Source organism: Durotheca rogersii (assembly GCF_024521655.1).
Source record: "Durotheca rogersii strain YMJ 92031201 chromosome Unknown GGS23scaffold_9, whole genome shotgun sequence".
In the NCBI taxonomy this organism is placed as follows: domain Eukaryota; kingdom Fungi; phylum Ascomycota; class Sordariomycetes; order Xylariales; family Xylariaceae; genus Durotheca; species Durotheca rogersii.
In genome coordinates, this window is record NW_026251240.1 from 101,466 (window position 1) to 118,899 (window position 17,434).

The 17,434-nt window shown below is 52.3% G+C and overlaps 5 protein-coding genes across 5 annotated transcripts; 3 read left to right on the plus strand and 2 right to left on the minus strand.

Annotated features, from left to right (window-relative positions):
• Window positions 1-475: 475 nt before the first annotated feature.
• Window positions 476-1,662, minus strand: GGS23DRAFT_566218 (superoxide dismutase). The gene is made up of 4 exons (XM_051516260.1): window positions 1,494-1,662; window positions 1,349-1,409; window positions 910-1,257; window positions 476-811 (listed from the first exon to the last, which is right to left on the minus strand). The coding sequence occupies exons 2-4, from the start codon at window positions 1,394-1,396 to the stop codon at window positions 563-565; spliced, it is 645 nt and encodes a 214-aa protein (XP_051372003.1). The 5' UTR covers window positions 1,397-1,409; window positions 1,494-1,662; the 3' UTR covers window positions 476-562.
• Window positions 1,663-2,763: 1,101 nt separating this feature from the next.
• Window positions 2,764-3,802, plus strand: GGS23DRAFT_525465 (uncharacterized protein). Its single transcript, XM_051514683.1, has 3 exons — window positions 2,764-2,775; window positions 2,843-3,213; window positions 3,303-3,802. Exons 2-3 carry the CDS (start codon window positions 2,996-2,998, stop codon window positions 3,535-3,537), a joined length of 453 nt encoding a protein of 150 aa, XP_051372004.1. The 5' UTR covers window positions 2,764-2,775; window positions 2,843-2,995; the 3' UTR covers window positions 3,538-3,802.
• Window positions 3,803-5,180: 1,378 nt separating this feature from the next.
• On the plus strand, window positions 5,181-6,098 carry GGS23DRAFT_525627 (uncharacterized protein). The gene is made up of 2 exons (XM_051514684.1): window positions 5,181-5,214; window positions 5,291-6,098. The coding sequence occupies exon 2, from the start codon at window positions 5,416-5,418 to the stop codon at window positions 5,935-5,937; it is 522 nt and encodes a 173-aa protein (XP_051372005.1). The 5' UTR covers window positions 5,181-5,214; window positions 5,291-5,415; the 3' UTR covers window positions 5,938-6,098.
• Window positions 6,099-10,161: 4,063 nt separating this feature from the next.
• Window positions 10,162-12,247, minus strand: GGS23DRAFT_604915 (uncharacterized protein; the record flags this gene model as incomplete). Its single annotated transcript, XM_051519679.1, has 4 exons — window positions 10,162-10,678; window positions 10,740-11,020; window positions 11,142-12,008; window positions 12,098-12,247. The coding sequence occupies 4 exons, from the start codon at window positions 12,245-12,247 to the stop codon at window positions 10,162-10,164; spliced, it is 1,815 nt and encodes a 604-aa protein (XP_051372006.1).
• Window positions 12,248-13,420: 1,173 nt separating this feature from the next.
• GGS23DRAFT_566248 (uncharacterized protein) lies at window positions 13,421-14,447 on the plus strand. The gene is made up of 2 exons (XM_051516261.1): window positions 13,421-13,943; window positions 14,121-14,447. The coding sequence occupies exon 1, from the start codon at window positions 13,468-13,470 to the stop codon at window positions 13,744-13,746; it is 279 nt and encodes a 92-aa protein (XP_051372007.1). The 5' UTR covers window positions 13,421-13,467; the 3' UTR covers window positions 13,747-13,943; window positions 14,121-14,447.
• The last annotated feature ends 2,987 nt before the right edge of the window (window positions 14,448-17,434 follow it).

The following is a 17,434-nucleotide window of genomic DNA, read 5'->3' on the forward strand; positions in this document are numbered from 1 at the left end:
TAGAGGAGAAGTAGGGAGCCATATACAGGTAGCTCTCTACGTAACATAAGTATAGCACGGTTATCATAGTAACGTAATACGTAATATATTCAGAGGGTATGTCTTACCGTACTACTATAGTATTAACATTACGAAAAAGATAATATGGCTTTTTATTACGATTTTAAAAGCTATTTGCTAAGTAAAAGGGTATAAATTAAAGGAATAAAGCTATACGAGGAGGAAAAGAAAAGAAGGTACGCTTTACTAAAGCCGTGCTTCCAAGAGCTAGCTATATACAGGAGGAACGGTTACGTACCCTGGTGCTATGCTAACCAGAGTTCTCTAACTAGGCGTAGCTTATTATAGCGTCCACGTTAAAAATAACTCCAAATTATTCTATTCGTAGAATAATTCGAGCATTATTTTATTTCTTAGCTCTTTAATGATAGCATTTCCATTTCATTAATCACGCAGGCTTTTAAAATGGTAGAAGTGGCCTCAATATGTTATTTGTCTTAGGTAAGTCGTTAATCCAGAGTTCTGAGAATCCCTTTCACCCGTAAGCTACTGCTCCTCGGCTCTAAATGTGCGCCTTCAGGGCCCGGAAGGCATCCTCTCGGGACCCGACATATCTTGCCTCAGCCGTCTTCCAGTTGATGACCTTCCAGATGTTATCAACATAAGCTGCCTTTCCATTGAGGTACTGGAGGTAATACGCGTGCTCCCACATGTCAACGCCGAAGAGAGGAGTATCGCCGACAACAACAGCCTCTTGATTCGCCAACGTCACGATTCGCAGCTGTCCGGTGACAGCTTCCTTCACGAGCCACTGTATTATTAACAGTCAGCCATCGTCCACCGGGAAGATCTCCAGGATCTGTGGCAGGACCAAGCGACGGGCGCAATTGAGGCACAGAGAGCACTTACACCCCATCCGCTGCCCTGGATGCCCAGCAGAGCTGCGCCGAAAACCTCTTGGAATTTTTCCAAGCTGCCCCAGGTAGATTTGATAGCGCCGATCAGTTTGGGAGCGGCTGCTATGCTGGAATCCGGGGAGGAGGAGGGCGCCAAGTTCTCCCAGAACAGCGAGTGGTTGATGTGACCTCCACCGTTGAAGCGGATGGCAGACAACTGGGCAGCCGAGTCCTGCAGCTTTCCCTGGGCCAAGGCGTTGCTAGACGCCTCAAGGGCCTTGTTGAGATTGGTGACATATGCCTGGTGGTGCTTGGTGTGATGCAGCTCCATAATCTGCTTGGAGATGCTGGGCTCGAGAGCCTGTGTCGAGGACGCCGCAATCAGAACTTCATCCCCCGCTATCTTCCTGGAAAGGAGAGAGACAAGCCATCAGGTCGTTCCGTCCACTTACATCGTACGGGTAGGGAAGGGGAGGCAGGGCGTATATGTTAACGGACATTTTGGCTCAAGTTCTTGAGGAATACTTGGTTAGCACAGTTGACCACGAATGCTGTGTGCATACACGGGAGAACGAGAATCGTACGACTAGGACCTACAGTTGCGACCGGGCAGCTATTTGGGTTGACGCGACCTAAGGAGACAGTGTCGTTAAGGTAGGTGATGGGTTTGATGAGGGACTAGTGGTGATGCTTTGGGGGGAGAGGGAAGAGACGGGAGAGGTTGGGGACAGGATGTAGGAGGAGGTAGGAGAGGCCAGGAGAAGGCGGAAGGGTGTCGATTACAAACCTGACAACCACCTCGCACCCTACGGCAAGACGGCTACTGGGCAAGCATTACGCGTTAGCCATCAAGGTCCTCTTTCTCCGCGTCTACGGGGCAGAGAAGCTAATGCGGTCCTTCACCCCTATTGCACCATTTTCACTCTCGTCAGCTGCCTTGCGCTGTTTTGGGAAGACTCCCTACACGCTATCCTGTAGGTATTCTTTGTTGCCGCATATGTTCGTGTAGGTATAACCTAGGTACCTATCTCCTACCCAGACCTAACCTCAGTACCTAAGAACTACCCCATAGTGCGCACAAAGACGTGCTTAAGAAGGCTGGCTCGCAGGCAGGTAGAGATATCGCGTCAGCACCTGGTGTCCACCTCCGGGAGCCCCGTAGCGCCGGGCCACGCAGCCGGAAGCGGGCCGCGAAACGGCCTCAAAAGACGCAAACTTGCTCACCCTCACGCGAGGGTCAGGTACACATCGACACCATATTACGGTCGAGCGCTGTGCCTGTACCTCTCTACCTCCCTGTATACATTAGCCAACATAGCCGCCTCGTGCTCAGGATCCGATGTGCCTGTAATTGAATGTAGCTTACTCGGTGCAAGGACCTAGGATACCAGGTACCCTCCTCGGAGACCGCACAGGCTAAGTACCCAATGCCGGTAGGTACATCCTGTAGGGTCAGGGGCATGTATCTCGGCACCGAGTACCCATGTTTACATACATCGTAGTAAGTATCTCCTACATCTATATACTCAGCTCTACCCGACGCAGGGGTATCAGCAAGAGCTACCAAAGATCATACCTCTCCTATACGCCACCATTTCTAGTATTGTTTTCAAGGGGTAGACACTTCAGTTGAATCTCACGAATACATCCCCCTTGAAAACAGATACGTGCGATGTGTACCTACCTAGATAAGTAGGTAGCCGACCTAATTGTGCCGTCTACGCGGTTGTATGTGCCCAGGTTGAATCAGCATGAATTGATAGAATCTTAAAACCTTGACGACCATCGAATCAACTTTTCACTCGCCAGTTCCCGGATTCTCACAAGTTCTATGTTTATACACCGAACGCACCCCTCGCTCGCTCATTTTAACACATAGGTTAGTGACCTACCTACGTCGACTTTCTACTAGGGGAAATACCCTCGACTTCGTCCTAGCTCATTAGCGCACGTGTGCTCGACACGGTGAACACCTCCGACAACTTCCTCCGACAACGTCTCGTCCCACGGCTCATCCTCCACGTCGATCGCGTTATTGTCCTAGATCCCGCACCGACATAGCCCTATACCCTCTTGTCGGATCGCTACGTCCGAAGACCATGTGTGGCGACCAATGCCGGCAATCCTGCGGCGGCGCTCTCGCCGTGCTCACCCGTCCTGCAAGAAGATACTGCCCATTGTCGATGGCGATGGCAGGCCGCCTGGCTTTCCACGACAAAGGCAATGGTGGCTCGACGGCCACCCACGTTACGTACACGCCAGGGGAGGATGCCAGGAGTAGCCTGGGTGACATAGACGCATGTGTCGTGATTATTCAGTAAGTAGGCCACTCCGTTTCCTCCCCGGTATAGCCATAGCGGAGGAAACGATCGAGAGAGGATATGTGCTAATAGGTTCACCGAGCAGCGAAACTGGCGACCTGACGACGTCCGCCATCATTAGCCCGGTGTTGTGTCGGTTCAGCCTGGCCCGAGGCCGGTGGATCCTGTCCGAGGACGATAGAGAAAGGTCGATAGAAGTGCCTCTCAGCCACCCGATGAGGATCGAGGTTGGCGGCGAGGGAATCATCGGCCGAAGGGTCACCCTGTGGTCAGAACAGAGCTCCAGTCCCGCTGCGGAAGGGATCATAGGATACAATTGAGCCGGATACGGGTCGTAGCACAATTAGGAGCTCAGCGTGTAGGCACGCCCGAGCGGACATGTTAGTGTCGTGTCGCTCATGCATTGTGCGCATCGCTTCTTGAACCAAGCGGGCGCCTCGGCCCGGCCTAGAAGTGCCACCTCGACCCGAATCTCGGGTGCGTTGGAGGTGATCAGTGGCTTGACGCCAACATTTCTGTTGTTGTTCCTTTACCGGCACGCAATAGGAGGGAAAGATGGCAGTTGAAGTCAGGGCAACGTATAACCTTAGGCTGGATAAAGGACCAGGTATCTCATAGGCCAAGGGATTTACCGAAATAGAGATCACGGATTAGCGCATAGCTTTTTCTAAAGGTACGCATACAAGAATGACTCCCCAGTGCGCGTTTTGGCTAAGTTCGCTCCTGTTGCTTCGCTGTCTCAAGCAATAAGGCATGCAAAACGTTAGAAGCTGAACCTGAACTGTTGATCAATTAGGTAGATGAAATGACTAGGCGTCAAAACAACTGATTCAACAGCTCTAAATACGGTTGCTTTTCGTCAATTAGCTCGCGAACGCCTGTTGCGTTGCGTTTTATGTCCTTGCCTAAATCAGCCAATCATAGGACTCTATTTGTAAGGATCCCTGGGTGTCATACCAGTGATTGTGATAGGTATATTAACAGGGTGTTTCCGGTATCGAGTCCCCAGGTGCTGTCGTTGTGTTGAGTTGTGGAATGTTTCTGGAACAGCTGAACTAGATTCCTTCATCAGCAATCCATCCTCAGGCAGTCCTTGAAGGGCAAATCGACCCATCAGCCCTAACAGCCCCTGTATACCTATCTACATACCCACCAACTTCTGTAAAGGATCAATTCGACCCGTTCGCCAAGCACCCTATCAAGGAACCCGTCACGCTATTTATTTTATATATGTGTATACACTATATCTGCCGGCTGGACCCCAGAACTCAAGATACGAGATTGCTGCTCAGCCCGGAGGGATAAATGAGGGAATACTTCAGTCGGTGATTATGCCGCGATTCAACTCCGTGCTCGACTCCAAGTATGGGTATTTTGCAGGACTTCTAGCGCTTCGCTCTGAAGATATCAGGTTACCTTAGAAAGGGAGGGACGTTCTTCTTTCTACCTGCGTATATGTTACGAGATGACGAATAGGAGGCGCGAAAAGCGAGAAGATGGGCTTCTCAGAGATGCCATCCGGCACCTCATGTCTTGACAAGCCCGGATAGGGCCAGAATCATGTACTTGGCAGAAATAGGCGACGAGAGCGGCCAGACCAATCCACGCCCGTCCCTGTCGAGCTCATATCCGCTTACCCTCGAATCCGCTGTAGCGCTCGCGCCAAGAGGGCCGGCAACAGGAGGAGACCAAATTCCACTCCACACACGTAGAAATGTAGGTAATACCTAATACCTTTCTCAATGTGTGCAAGTTCGTCATCGGCGCCCTCTCTCGTTCCTCCAGCGCGTTATAGTGCCGCATCTACAGACACATGCAGTCAGCGCGCCGGGGGCAGCGTACTTCGAGAGAAGAACACAGCCCCGCGTTAGAATACATCTGGCCTAGTACCAATGCGACTGTTGTCTTCTGTAGCGAGCAGGGGCTGAGCCCCATGCCATGCATCCATTGGGGAGGAGTGAGTATCGACAGCAAGGTCATGTATGCGAGTCTAGCATGTAAGTAAGACTACGAGACCTTTTTTGTCTAGGTATATAGAGACAGACATGCTCACCCATATGTCCTGCACTTGAGGATTTCTACTACTCAATCACCTACCCGTCGGGAATCTTGTATGCGCATGTCTTTTCCGCGACGTCTAGACCCTGCTCCTTGCCGTGAAAGTCCCGAGGAAAGACTCGTTATAATATCGGCCGACGATGTCGTATCAATTGCGCCCAACACAGCAGTGGTCACTGGACGGGGGTTATGGCACGTACGAATATGGCTACGATCAGGAGTGTGGCCACGGTTACGGTCCACAGCAAGGAGACTATAACAACCCGCTACTGTCTCCGCCGATGGTGTCGGTGCCGCCTTCGGCAGCGACGTTTTCACACTATTGTAACACCAGCCTCGCGCGCACGCAGACGTGGGTCGCCGACCAGCCGCCGTTCCCGTCGCCGCCTCCAACAGCGAAGCTGCCCCTCGGCGAATGGGCCAGCCCAAACAGCGATACCACGTTCGACCGCCACATGCTGGGAGGCCGCTCGGCGGCTATCCCGTCACGCCCATCCTCCAAGCGCGACGAGAGAATCTGCGGCGTGGAGCGAACCCCCTTCTTTGTCGTCTTAGCCATCGGGCTGTTCCTGCTGGTCGTCGCCATCGCCGCCGGCCTCGGCGTAGGTTTGGGCACGAGGAGACACTATAGCGGCACTCCTCTGGCGACTCCGTCGAGATAGGATGCGAAGTGTTCCCGAAACAAAGACACATGGTACTCCGTATTTGTTACCGAGACATCACGGTTGTGGCACTTAGGCGTAAGTGTGCCTCGACACAGTCGCGCGGTGTCCGGCATCTCCCGTGTACGGAGCGGCGTAATATGTGCGGGAGAATATCACGCGCCGAGCTGTACTATGGGCGGAAAGGAACAGCGTTTGGGGTGCGCGCCAGCAGCGAATAGGCGACGTCTAGCATCCGGACTCAGCAAGACAAATACAATCTAAGCAGGTGGCGTGTCTCCTGTCGGCAAACCCAACGCCTTCTCGTCAGCTCGTCGTCCTATGCAAACGCGCCGATACCCTCGCCAGGTTTCGCCGGCACAAACACCCACGACCAAGGCTGACAAAAGCCTCGCCGCCGGTCCGCGAAGCAATCATATAGGATACATACCGTGGAACAGCTTTAGTCGCCCAGCAGGCAGTGCGCATGGTGCAGGCGGTATAACAATCAGGCAGACAGCGGCTGCGATCAGGTATAGACTAGAAGTCGATATCCACTACGATTCCTTGAATTACCTTGCGCCACAGCTATTACGACTCCACCCGTGTCGACGTTGGCAGTGACTACGGGGAGGGCCTGGAACGCTGGGTGGAGCAACGAGACTACGCAGAATACTCGGTGATGTCTCGCAGCTTCAAGATCGAAATGATACCCTATGTGTGGCCATGAGGCCAAGGGTCGAGTTTCAAGATTGGGTCACCCATAGGTACGCTTGTATCGGCACCTGTCATGCAAGAAGGGTGCTCGCCAAGTAACAGGTCTTCGAAGAATCGAAGAAGAAAAGATATAGGGGTAAGGGGTTCGGGTTATCATACCTGCGTTTAGGTAGGTCGCCTAGTATTACATGGGATCGAAGGATATGTAGAGATAATAAGGTCATCTGAATCATTAGGACTGCTGGGGCTGTATGCGTAGCACCTATAGAATTTGTCATGCGTGTGCTACGTGGGTGGCACGTCTGCGTATGGGGAGGTGATAATAGCCTTAATAGCATACAACCGTAATACTGGCGGGCCCTTGAGGTAGAGTGGTGTGTGTCCGCGAAGGCCGCGTCCAAGGACTTGGTTCGTGGTAATTATACCTGGCTATGAGGATAATCTCCTTCGGTGGCCAACATCGGCCGTGAACCATGGCACAGTTTACTGATGTACTACCCAGTAGACCGTAACCCGAGCGAGCGGTCAGTGTTTGTATTCACAAATGCAACGTTCAACTGGCACCTCCTCGCCTTCTTCGCCCCCTAAAGTCTCTGTTTATCTACCAGGCACAAATTTCATTATGTAGTGCTACGAAAACCTCAATCCGCTTCGAAGTGCATTTTGTGTAGGCCGACTTTAAGCTCCCCCCCCCCCCCGTGGCTCACGGCGTCCTTCTATTCGATCGCCGGTGGTAACTGACGAGATAGGGTCATGGATGTCGCTTGCGGGAATGGTGCTAGACGTCTGCGTGTCATTCCGGGCCGAATCGTGCCCCCCTCGGGGAAAGCAGACTTCAAGGATGCCGTATCTAAAACATACGGAAAATCCAAGGGGATCGACGAGATTCCAAGACAAACATCAAGCAGTTGCTCTTGCTGTAACGATCGGTGACATCGGAGAGTCCATGCGTCGGCGTCTAGTCCGTACGGGGATCGAGCATGGCACAGATATTAACCCGAAAGCGCTCCAATTTGCCGCAATATTAGACTCTATCTGCTTTGATTGCTGTACGCACCTTCACCGCCTCACGATCTCACCGCCCCTTCCGACCTCTAAGTAGTGTTCGGCGGCACGGAGCTTGTTGGGAGGACGCGGCTAAGGGGAGAGTGATTGGATGGAGAGTCAGCATAGAAGGAAAACTGCGCCTCTTACCAGTACATAGACGGCGAAGTGGCTCTAGTGTGACCAGATTCTTGTTGTTGTTGTCATCATACGTTGCTCTGCTTCTAGGTACCCAAGCTGCCGGGTGGTTCTACGACGGATTGGTCGGTCGGGGCCGGAGACGGGCATTCATCGCTGGCGACGTTGAAGATGAAGGGATGCCAGGGAACAGTTGACTAGATACGAGGCCGGCCAGAAATATTGCCGAAGCTCATTACTGCATCTGTGTTGCAGTGGTGCGATACCCCAACGCACCCTGTTCTGGGCAAAGAATGGTCGCCGTCCTCATAGTAGTCCCCGAGCAACCTCCCCGACACTGGCCGTCCTCCCTGGACATATATGGGGCGGGATTCAAAGGGGAAAAAAAGAGAAGGAATAGGACGCCAATGCTAAACTAATTCCTGTTTTAGACTCGCAATGATAACCCAAAACGTAGATACGTCGGGCCGGTGAGCGCGGGCGCGTAACTATTTCGCCCGTATTAAGTGTTCAATGAATGTACGTACAATGCATTGTAGGCTGGTTACATGTCGGGATACTTCCTGAAAGGGCTATGAGCCTAGCATTCGGCGATGTTCCCAAGCATTGGGTGCTCAGAGAACCTAAATATAAAGGACAATGAGCTTTGCATGATCAGGCACTAGATCGAGGCTTGGGACGCCGCATCGGCGATCTTGGGACTTAGCGCTGGTCGTATTAGGTCAATGCAAGACATATCAACCAAATGCTCCCCTCGTCGATGCAGCGAGGATGCTGGAATCAAGGCAATGTCTTGCTCTAGGATAGCTAGCAGGATGGGCGAGCAGGGAGGGTCACGGATTCTAGTGGACGGGATGAGACTTCGACGGGGCCATCTTAGGTCGCCGATGCGTACCGACCCCCAGGCGTCTCCGCCTCGCCTCCGTCCAGAAGCCCGCCAATGACGGCGGCGTCTGCGGGTAGCTCATTAGCCTGACCATAACACACAAACTTAGAAGTTGACAAGGAATGAGAGACCTTCTGGTCCCGCCGTTCCGGTGCCCAAGCGATCGGGCCTCTTAACGGCCCTTTTGATCGGCCAGGGCAGGCTAGCGTCCACACCATCGTCGCGCGCGCGCCGGTGTTGTGGGATCGTGACCAGAGATGAGAGCTCGCCCGGCCGTAAGGTAGAATAGGGCCCGACAGTATGGCACCCAGCTAACCAGTTGCTTGGTGCGTAGGGCGGTGAGGGAGAGGATGTAGCTAGTGGGGTTCTATTTTGCTTCCGTTCATTCATTCTATGCCCGAGCCAAGATCGCCGTTCCAATGGATCCCCCCCGTTACAGCCACGGCGCGGCGAGGCGACCTGGTGGATCTACCAGGTAAGTAGCGCCGCAGGCCGGCATCTTATTAAGGAGTTGGGATCCCACCACCATAAAAGGGTTTCGCTCCTCGTATATCCTTAACCAGAGACGCCGACTTCTGGTCTGGGTTGTGTAATAGAGGTTGCTGGTCAGCCCTAACATTACCGTCCCCGCTGAGTCGCCAGGCCGATTGTGGTTAGGACGTGGGCATCGGCGATATTAAGCTCGTGCGTGTCTGACCTACCGACAGCTGGGCACCGGGTGGGTGGTGGGTGCTCCCCCTAAACTAGGTTGTGTTGTTGTGTCGGTGTTACTTATACCAACCGCGCGTATCGACACTACATATGAATACCGACTCGTCCCGCTGTCATATAAGTAATGGAACTTATACGCCGACTGCTAACCATACCCGCCCTCTCATCTCGAAGTTGGCGTCGATGGCTGAATCGTGGCCGGGACTATCGGACCAGCACAAACGAGCTGCAACTATGCTACACCGTACGGCACCATAAAGGATCACCAGCGGCAGCCGTCTAACGCGAGTGAGGTCGTCTTCGAACACCTCGCTGCTAGGATTAAACAATTTGCGATAGCACGACAGCAGATAGGTAGGAGAACAAAGGAATGTAAGAGGGGGGTAGAGAGGGACTCATAAGCTTATTTACAGGCAATTCGTCATCGACCAACCAACAAACCAACTAAGCCAGACGTTGTTTTGGTATTCCACCCGCCTGCCGTCCTAAATTCCTCCTCCTCAGCTCAGCCATCGAGGCGTATTCCAACTTGGCCTCATCTAATTACCAGACGTCGCCTACGATTAAACATGCCAGGCACTCCGGCCCACACCCGATCCGAACCCTGAGCCCGAAAGGAGGGAAGGAATGCCGTGAAAACGCTAAGAATCCACCTCATCGATCTCGCTCAAGAATCGTGCCGATAATCGACCCCCCCCCCGGGCCTGCAAGCACCACGGGCATAGGGGCCAAGCCGGCCCAACAGAGACTCAAGGCGCACTGGTGAGCATGGTATTGATTTCGGACATGATGCCCTCGTCGGCCGCCATGCTGCTGATAATCTCTTCCTGTGTGAACCCAACCCAGAACTGAGGGTTCGTCTGTTGGGCCTTCTTAGCCCGGTAGATCTCCTGCGCAACACCTCTGACCTGGCCCGAGGCCGTGTTGGCGGCCTTCCAGACGTTGCTGAGCTTGTTGAGGGCCCCAATGTTCAGCCGGACCTGTTGTCTCAAATCATCCTCGTCGTGGATGAAGTACAAGGCCCACTTGCTCAGGTGAACGATCGAAGATAGCGTCAGGACACAAGTGAAGAAGTGCGTGTGGCTCGTGATCGGTACGTTATACGTCACCATCTTGCTAATCTCGCACGCAGCTTTGATGATGTGCCTCGTGTGTATGTTGAAATTGTCGCCGCTCTGTACGGCTCGGTGCGGCGCGCAGGCCGTCACATCGCGCGCTGGCGACGAGTCTAGCTGCGAAAGGGGCTGATGTAGGATTATCGAGCAGCTGGGGAAGACCCGGTTGTTAGTTTGGTCATTTCGCGATTTGGGGTTTGCGAGGGGCTTACGCGTGGTTGATCATGTGTGCTTGAAACATCATCTCATCCAGCTGGCAGTCTTTGTTCAAACTATCTATCTTGGTCGGCGGCAGATGCATTCTCCAGTTTGATAACAGCGACTCGATTCGGCTAACGTTCTCCTCACTGGGAAAGCCATTATTCGGCAGCCGCATCATGCGTCCGAGGTTTCTGATGGAAGCAACACGATAGGCGAAGGAAGAAAATTCTCTCTCCTCGCCGGAGAATACCTGGTCATCGAAATCTTCCAGATACATCGGGCGCGGAATATTCTACTCGGCAGGTCAGTCGGTTCCGTGCAGTAGGAGCGGGCGCGGGCGGACCCGAGAGGGCGAGAGAAGGGAAGCGACCTACCCCGGACGTGTATTCGTGCTCCTCGCACGGCAAGCCTACGTCCGCCACGATATCGAAAAGCAGAAAGTTGGTCTGCCGGTGCACCCCAGCAACCATACCGTCCACGACGAACAGGTCCCACCACGTGCGGCGCCAGCTCTCCTCTACCCGCGGCACGCCACCCCCGTGAAGGGTGGCGAAGGCCCTCGTATACAGGCCAATCTCTATGGCGATCCGCTCGACGTGGGAGAGAATCTCGCGTGCCTTCTCCTGCTGGCAGCTTCCGTCGAGGCCTATGAGCAGGATGACCATAGCCTGGACCAGATATCCATCCCGGACGACGTCTTGGGCATAGACCAAACGCATGGCCTCCTCGAAATAGGTAGCGCGCGCGGGCCCGACATCTATGTACAGCGATCCGACCCATCTCATGGCGGCGAGCAGGTGGGCGAGATCCTTCTCTTTGGCCATCTTGAGCAGATGCTCCTTTGGCAGAACGGACGGATGGCCGGGGTAGAAATAGTAGTAAAACGAATTGAGGCAGCGCTCGGGGATTGTCTGCTGTGGTTGGGTATCGGGTCCGACTAGAGCTCCGCCGCCGTTCAGGTACTGGCTCCTGTACAGCTGGAGACCATTCACGCCGGAAGCCGTGAAAGGTGTCGCTGGTGACTCAGCCACTACCACAGCCGGATTGAAGGTCGACACGCTCGGCGCCGTAGCCATCGGACGGGTCACGCTTGCGATCAGTGAGCAGGTATCGCCATTAGCCGACGGCGGAGAGTCGGAAGCAGGACGCTTTCCCGGGTTTGGGGGGTTCCGTCGCGGTCCCTTATAACCGCGACGCGAAGCGACGTAGATGCATTCGGTCTCGTGGATCTGACAACGTCCGCACGGAGTATTTCCGTCGCACTTGAGATGTTTCCCCCTCTATATTCATCGTAACGGGGGAGTCTTAGTTAGCACAGGAGCGGGCTCATTCCAGGTACGTGTCCGTCAGGGGGTCGTTCGAGACTCACACAAGCCAGGCAAGCCGCTTGCACGGTGTTCGGAGGCGTCCGCGAGTCGCCATTACCCGAGGTCGAGGACATCGGCGTCGAGTGGGGTGGCTGGTTAGGCACGTCCGGGCCTAGGCTAGTCAACAGTTCAGTTGGAGACCTGCTCGCCATCGGCAGCGTCATGCTGGGCGGGTGCGAGTAGGAATTCATGGTGAGTAGAGGGAGCTCAACTGGTCGCAGGAACTCGGGGGGGCCGGGCGGGAGTGGATGGAGAACGAGCGAGTCTGGCGAATTTGATTATTATCGGTATTGAATTTTTTTAAAAGAAAATCGGGCCTGGAATCCTCAAAAGGCAAGAAGTGATAACAATCGCGGAGAGAGCATCGAAAGGTCGATGGCGACAATGCCAATTGGATGTGAGTGGTCACTGCTACCACAGCCCGCCTAGGATACACGACAATGGCGGTTCTCGCTTCTGTTTTTTTTTTTTTTCTTTCTTTACCAGTGGCCTCGAAAAGGTGTATCGGGTGGGTAGACGTATGTGCCAGGATTCTTCCTTGGGATACCGGGATCAGAGATGATACCTCAAAGGCCAAGTCAAAGCTTCACGCCGGCCGCTCACCAGGCCTCGTCCTACATATGTATACTATGTATATGCGTAAATGGGCGAGTGGGCGAGTGGGTGTGGGTGGCAGTGTGTGCTGATGGGTGTATATCGAACGCGGACGTGTAGGGAGGGCGCGGCTGTGGTGGTGGAGGAAAGGAAACGAGAGATGAAAGTGACGATGAGACCACGGCCACGGACGTGTCTGGTCGCGAGCAGCACCCGTCGGTGTAGGTTAATAGTAGGCGTGAATGATTCCTCGTATTATCAGGCGCGGTGGACGGCAGTAGATGGGGGGCTTGGGACGATCCGCAGATGCAGAGTCGAAGGAGAGCGCACTGGCAGCAGCTGTGAACTACCTGAGGTAAATGCTCTAGGAGCAGTGAGGCGGGAGTTACGCGGGCGAGCTCAGGTGAAGATGGGATATTCTGGTAACAGTAGCTTACCACCTACTGACGGCGGAGAGGGAATTTGAGGCGGTCGTGGTAATGTGAGGCAACAAGACCCGCATATGTAGCATTGTACCTGAGGTATTCCGCCCCCTTAACTGACAGGTATTTCGCAGTACACAGCCAGCACAATAGGTACATTATTACGTCCGAGGGGGTGCCCGGGCAGGTACCTTATAGTCAAGATCAAGCTACGTTAGGTACACAGATACCTACTTAGCTAGGTAGTATCGTGATAGACGAACGGCTGATGCATACGCCCATCCATTAGGTAGGTACATAATATATATATAGGAGGTAGGTAGGTATGTATTATATCTATATACCTGCATACCTACATGTTCTCATTTCTTTTCGTTTTCTTTTTCTCTTCCCTTCTCGCCAGCCAATCGATGGGCAGAACGGGCTCCTGTTGTTCGATCGAGCCAGGTGAGGGGTCGAGCTTTCGCGATGGCGATTCAGGATTGCGAATACACCATATAGGTGCTTTAGAGGTAGGAGGAAGTCCATCCCGGCGCCGACCAGCCGGACGCACCCCATCTGCCCAATGTATCGACACGCATCCGCGCGCAGGTGTCCAAGTCCCGCAACACAAAAAAAGCCTCGGCTCTGTTTGATCCAGCGTTATAGCGCGCTTCTCTGCTGACTCCTCTGATTCACGGCCTCTACGTCTTTCCGTGAGGGATGACGACGCTCGATTGGCCACCGATCAAGGGAATCCCCACGAAGATCCACAGGCACGAGTAGGGCTGTTCCCAGCAGATGGGCCGGCTTTTTCTTCTTCCTCTCTTCTTTCGTCCGCATACATGCGTCCACCTGTGGGAAGGTCATTACGTCCGTAGCACAATTGCAGGCCGTGCCAATCTAGCCCCGACGTGGTTGTCCACAGTCCGCTGCGACGGAAGCAGGCTGAGGGACACGTCGAGGTGACTGGCTACACACCCGCACACCCTCACAATGTGTGTGTGTGTGTAGGGATGTATCTGAGCGTACGCGTATGGGTGTAGGGAGTGCCTACTATCTCGGCGTGGGGCAATGGGGGCGCCATTCCCAGCCGTAGCCATGTGATGGTCGAGAAGAACTGCGCAGACAGACCCAGAACCGGCTGGGCAGGCCGGTAGAGGGACGGCGGACCTCGTTAGCAGGCCTGCTCTGCTTCCTCGGCAACACGACGTCGATTTCCGCGCCCGAGGGCATCGCACAGTGTGTGTCGCGCGAGCTTGGATAGAAACATTTGCCAAATGCTCCGAAGAATGCTCACGTCGGCAACTGGTAACATGGGCGAGGAGGGCGTAGATGGCGTGAACGGATTGTTACCTGTCATATTTCAATCTTGAGATTGCATGCTTCCACTTGTGTATTGTTATAATAGGGGCTGGCTTATGAGGTAGGTAGCTCCTCCTACTTTAGGTCTAGGAAGGTACTTCTTACGGTACCTACAGATAGGTACTACGCAGCACACCTACAGGTACACGATCGCGTTGGCCAGAGGTACCTAATGTCGCCATACCTATAGTATAGGCGGAGCTACGACAACTGGCGGCGGGCTCGACAGCCGTCTTCGTCACAGCGACCAACCGTCATATCCCGATTAGGTAGGCGGCTCGTCTGCCCTCGAGACCTCTGGACGCCGACATTGGAATTCATTTCCGCGTACACTTCCATAGGTTAGGTGCATATAGGTACCTTAGATCTCTCATGCCTTTCATAGGCTGAGGTAGGTACCTACCTGTGGGTAAGCAGGTAGGAGATCAGTAGGTTAGGTACTTAATGATCGATTCCTAACAGCGCTACTTGGTAGTCTTCGTTATTTAGCTCATCTGTAGGTACCTTGTCTCAGGTACCTCTCTTATAATCTCCCCGCTCCCCCGCCCTCCACCTTCGGGCGGCACTACGGGTAGTAGCGTACAGCACATGGATGTTTTAACGTATAGGCCTTTCGTAGGAGGAGGTCAAGCACATTATAGATAGACTTAATAATAGAGACTACTAAGTAGCGCTGTTAGGAATCGAACCTATCCTTTATTATTAAACCTACGGAGCTCGACCTATATAATAGGTACGCGCCCCTACGCGTTATTATAATACTACCTACTCTAGTAAACGTCGGAATATAAGATCTTATAAGGATAAGATACGCTTTATTACTATCGTATAGCCTATATTAATATTTACGTATTACCTAAAAGGACCTTATTATAAAGGCAGTACTCTGGCTCGAACTAATAGCTTCTGGAGTTTAAAGTACGTAGTACCTACTGCCTAAACGAAGTTACCAGATAGACTTAATAATAGAAACTACTAAGTAGCGCTATTAGGAATCGAACCTATCCTTTATTATTAAACCTACGGAGCTATTACGTACCTAAATACCTACCCGGGAGGTAGAGGCAGGTACCTACCTCTACCTCCCGACCTACCTAGGTACCTATATAATACATCGAGTTGGGTAGCAGAACCTGACACGGGTAACGCTCAATCAGGCACTATCCGTAGGTACCCTCACGGTACTGCAGGGTACCCTAGGGACCTACCTACCTCTACCTAGATAGGCACCTCCTGACGGGCATGTACTTTCTCAAGTGCCTCCTCCTATGGTGGCATGTAGGATCCATGTAGGGTACCTATGTAAGCCGTCTCGTCCCGTCTCGTCCTATCCCGCCGTCTGTAGTCACTCCCACATCCGTAGATACGCCCCCTACGGTTTCCTTTCCGCCTCTCGCCCATATCTTCACGCTGCTACACCCCCGCCCGACCAGTCCATCCCCCCCCCCTCGCTTGTCGACAAGTCCGAGGACAGTAACATGCGCGCTTCTCCGACCGCAAGCCACGAGCCTTGTAGATAGGCACCTGCCTATGCTATGGTTACCATTATTACCATCGCGCCAGTCTTTTCCTCCATCTTCACATGCCTCTACAGGTATAGCATAGATGATCATTTAACCGCGCAGCTTCGCCGCCTACTGACGAGTCGTTTATTCTTCAGTCACAGCTACGTCCTGGAGAATCATACTTGACTTATCGCTCTCTGCAAGTCTCCGTGGTATTCTCTAGTAGACTGTCAGCTAAACCTACGATAAGCCGGACGATATAACGACTTCTTTCCGAGCACGCAATTGGATTATAGATATTCTGTTACGTGAAAAGCATTGACATCCGCGTTTCCCCTTCTGGATACGTAGTGTAGGTAGGTAATAGGTTTTGCTTCGTGACATATCCTCGGTATAAATGGTACCCTCCAATTTACAGGCATCACAGTTAACCTTTGAACCGCCTGTTATTCGCATAGCAGTTTTCGAAAACAAAAGAAAGCAATACCAAATATCAGGACAACAACATAAACTAGATCAGCCTTAGAGGTTACCCTGGTAATAGTTTAGAATAAGACTATTGATAGTTTATTTAAAGGAAATATGGCTTAGTGTAGGCGCGTAAGCACGTAATCGGTTACGTATAGCTATAGGATAAGCCCTGCCCTAGCGAGGGCTAATCGGGATATAAAAGGCACGTAAAACGGCTCTAAAAGGCTACGTAAATAACTATGATTTAATTAATTATTTACCCGTTCCTTAAATAGCTATATAGTAATACTTTATACGTTTCGTAAGCTTATTATTATATTATTTTATTATTATCTAACTACTTACGCTACGGAGGTAATTAAGTAACGAAAGCTCCGATAAACGAGCGGCCCGGGGTAACCGTATAATTACGATTAACGGTAAAGAGAGGTTATCGATAAGTTAAACGATTAAATCGCGAGGATAGCTACGAGGATAACTACGAGATTATAAGATAAGGCGGCCGAAGAAGGAACCGAATAAGAGATTACGTAGGATATCGCGTTAAAGGACCTCCGTAAGGAGATACGTGGAAAACTATAGGAAGGCTTACGTAAAACGACCGAGTATATTAACTAACGTATAAATACCGTAAAGTATCTCCTTAAGGAAATAATAATTAAACTAGAAATAATAAGCAAATAACGGTAAGGAAGTTATCGCTAATCCTAATAAAACGTCGCCGATTTAATAAAAGAAGGCGACTTTACCGACGCTAACGAAAATAAGGATAAACCTTATATTAAAGACCTAGAGATTATAAGGAAACTAAATAAGTTAGCTATAAAGACTTAACGAATCTACGGTAAGAACTACCGTAAAAGCCGCGAAGATAGCCGCTATTATCGTACCTCGCGCTTAACCCGGCGTAAGAACTACCGCCGCCGGGGCCGTAACTTAAGTAGCCTATTAGGAAGCTCTTCTAATAGTAACTCCGATTACGGTAAACGACGTAGCCGGAAGG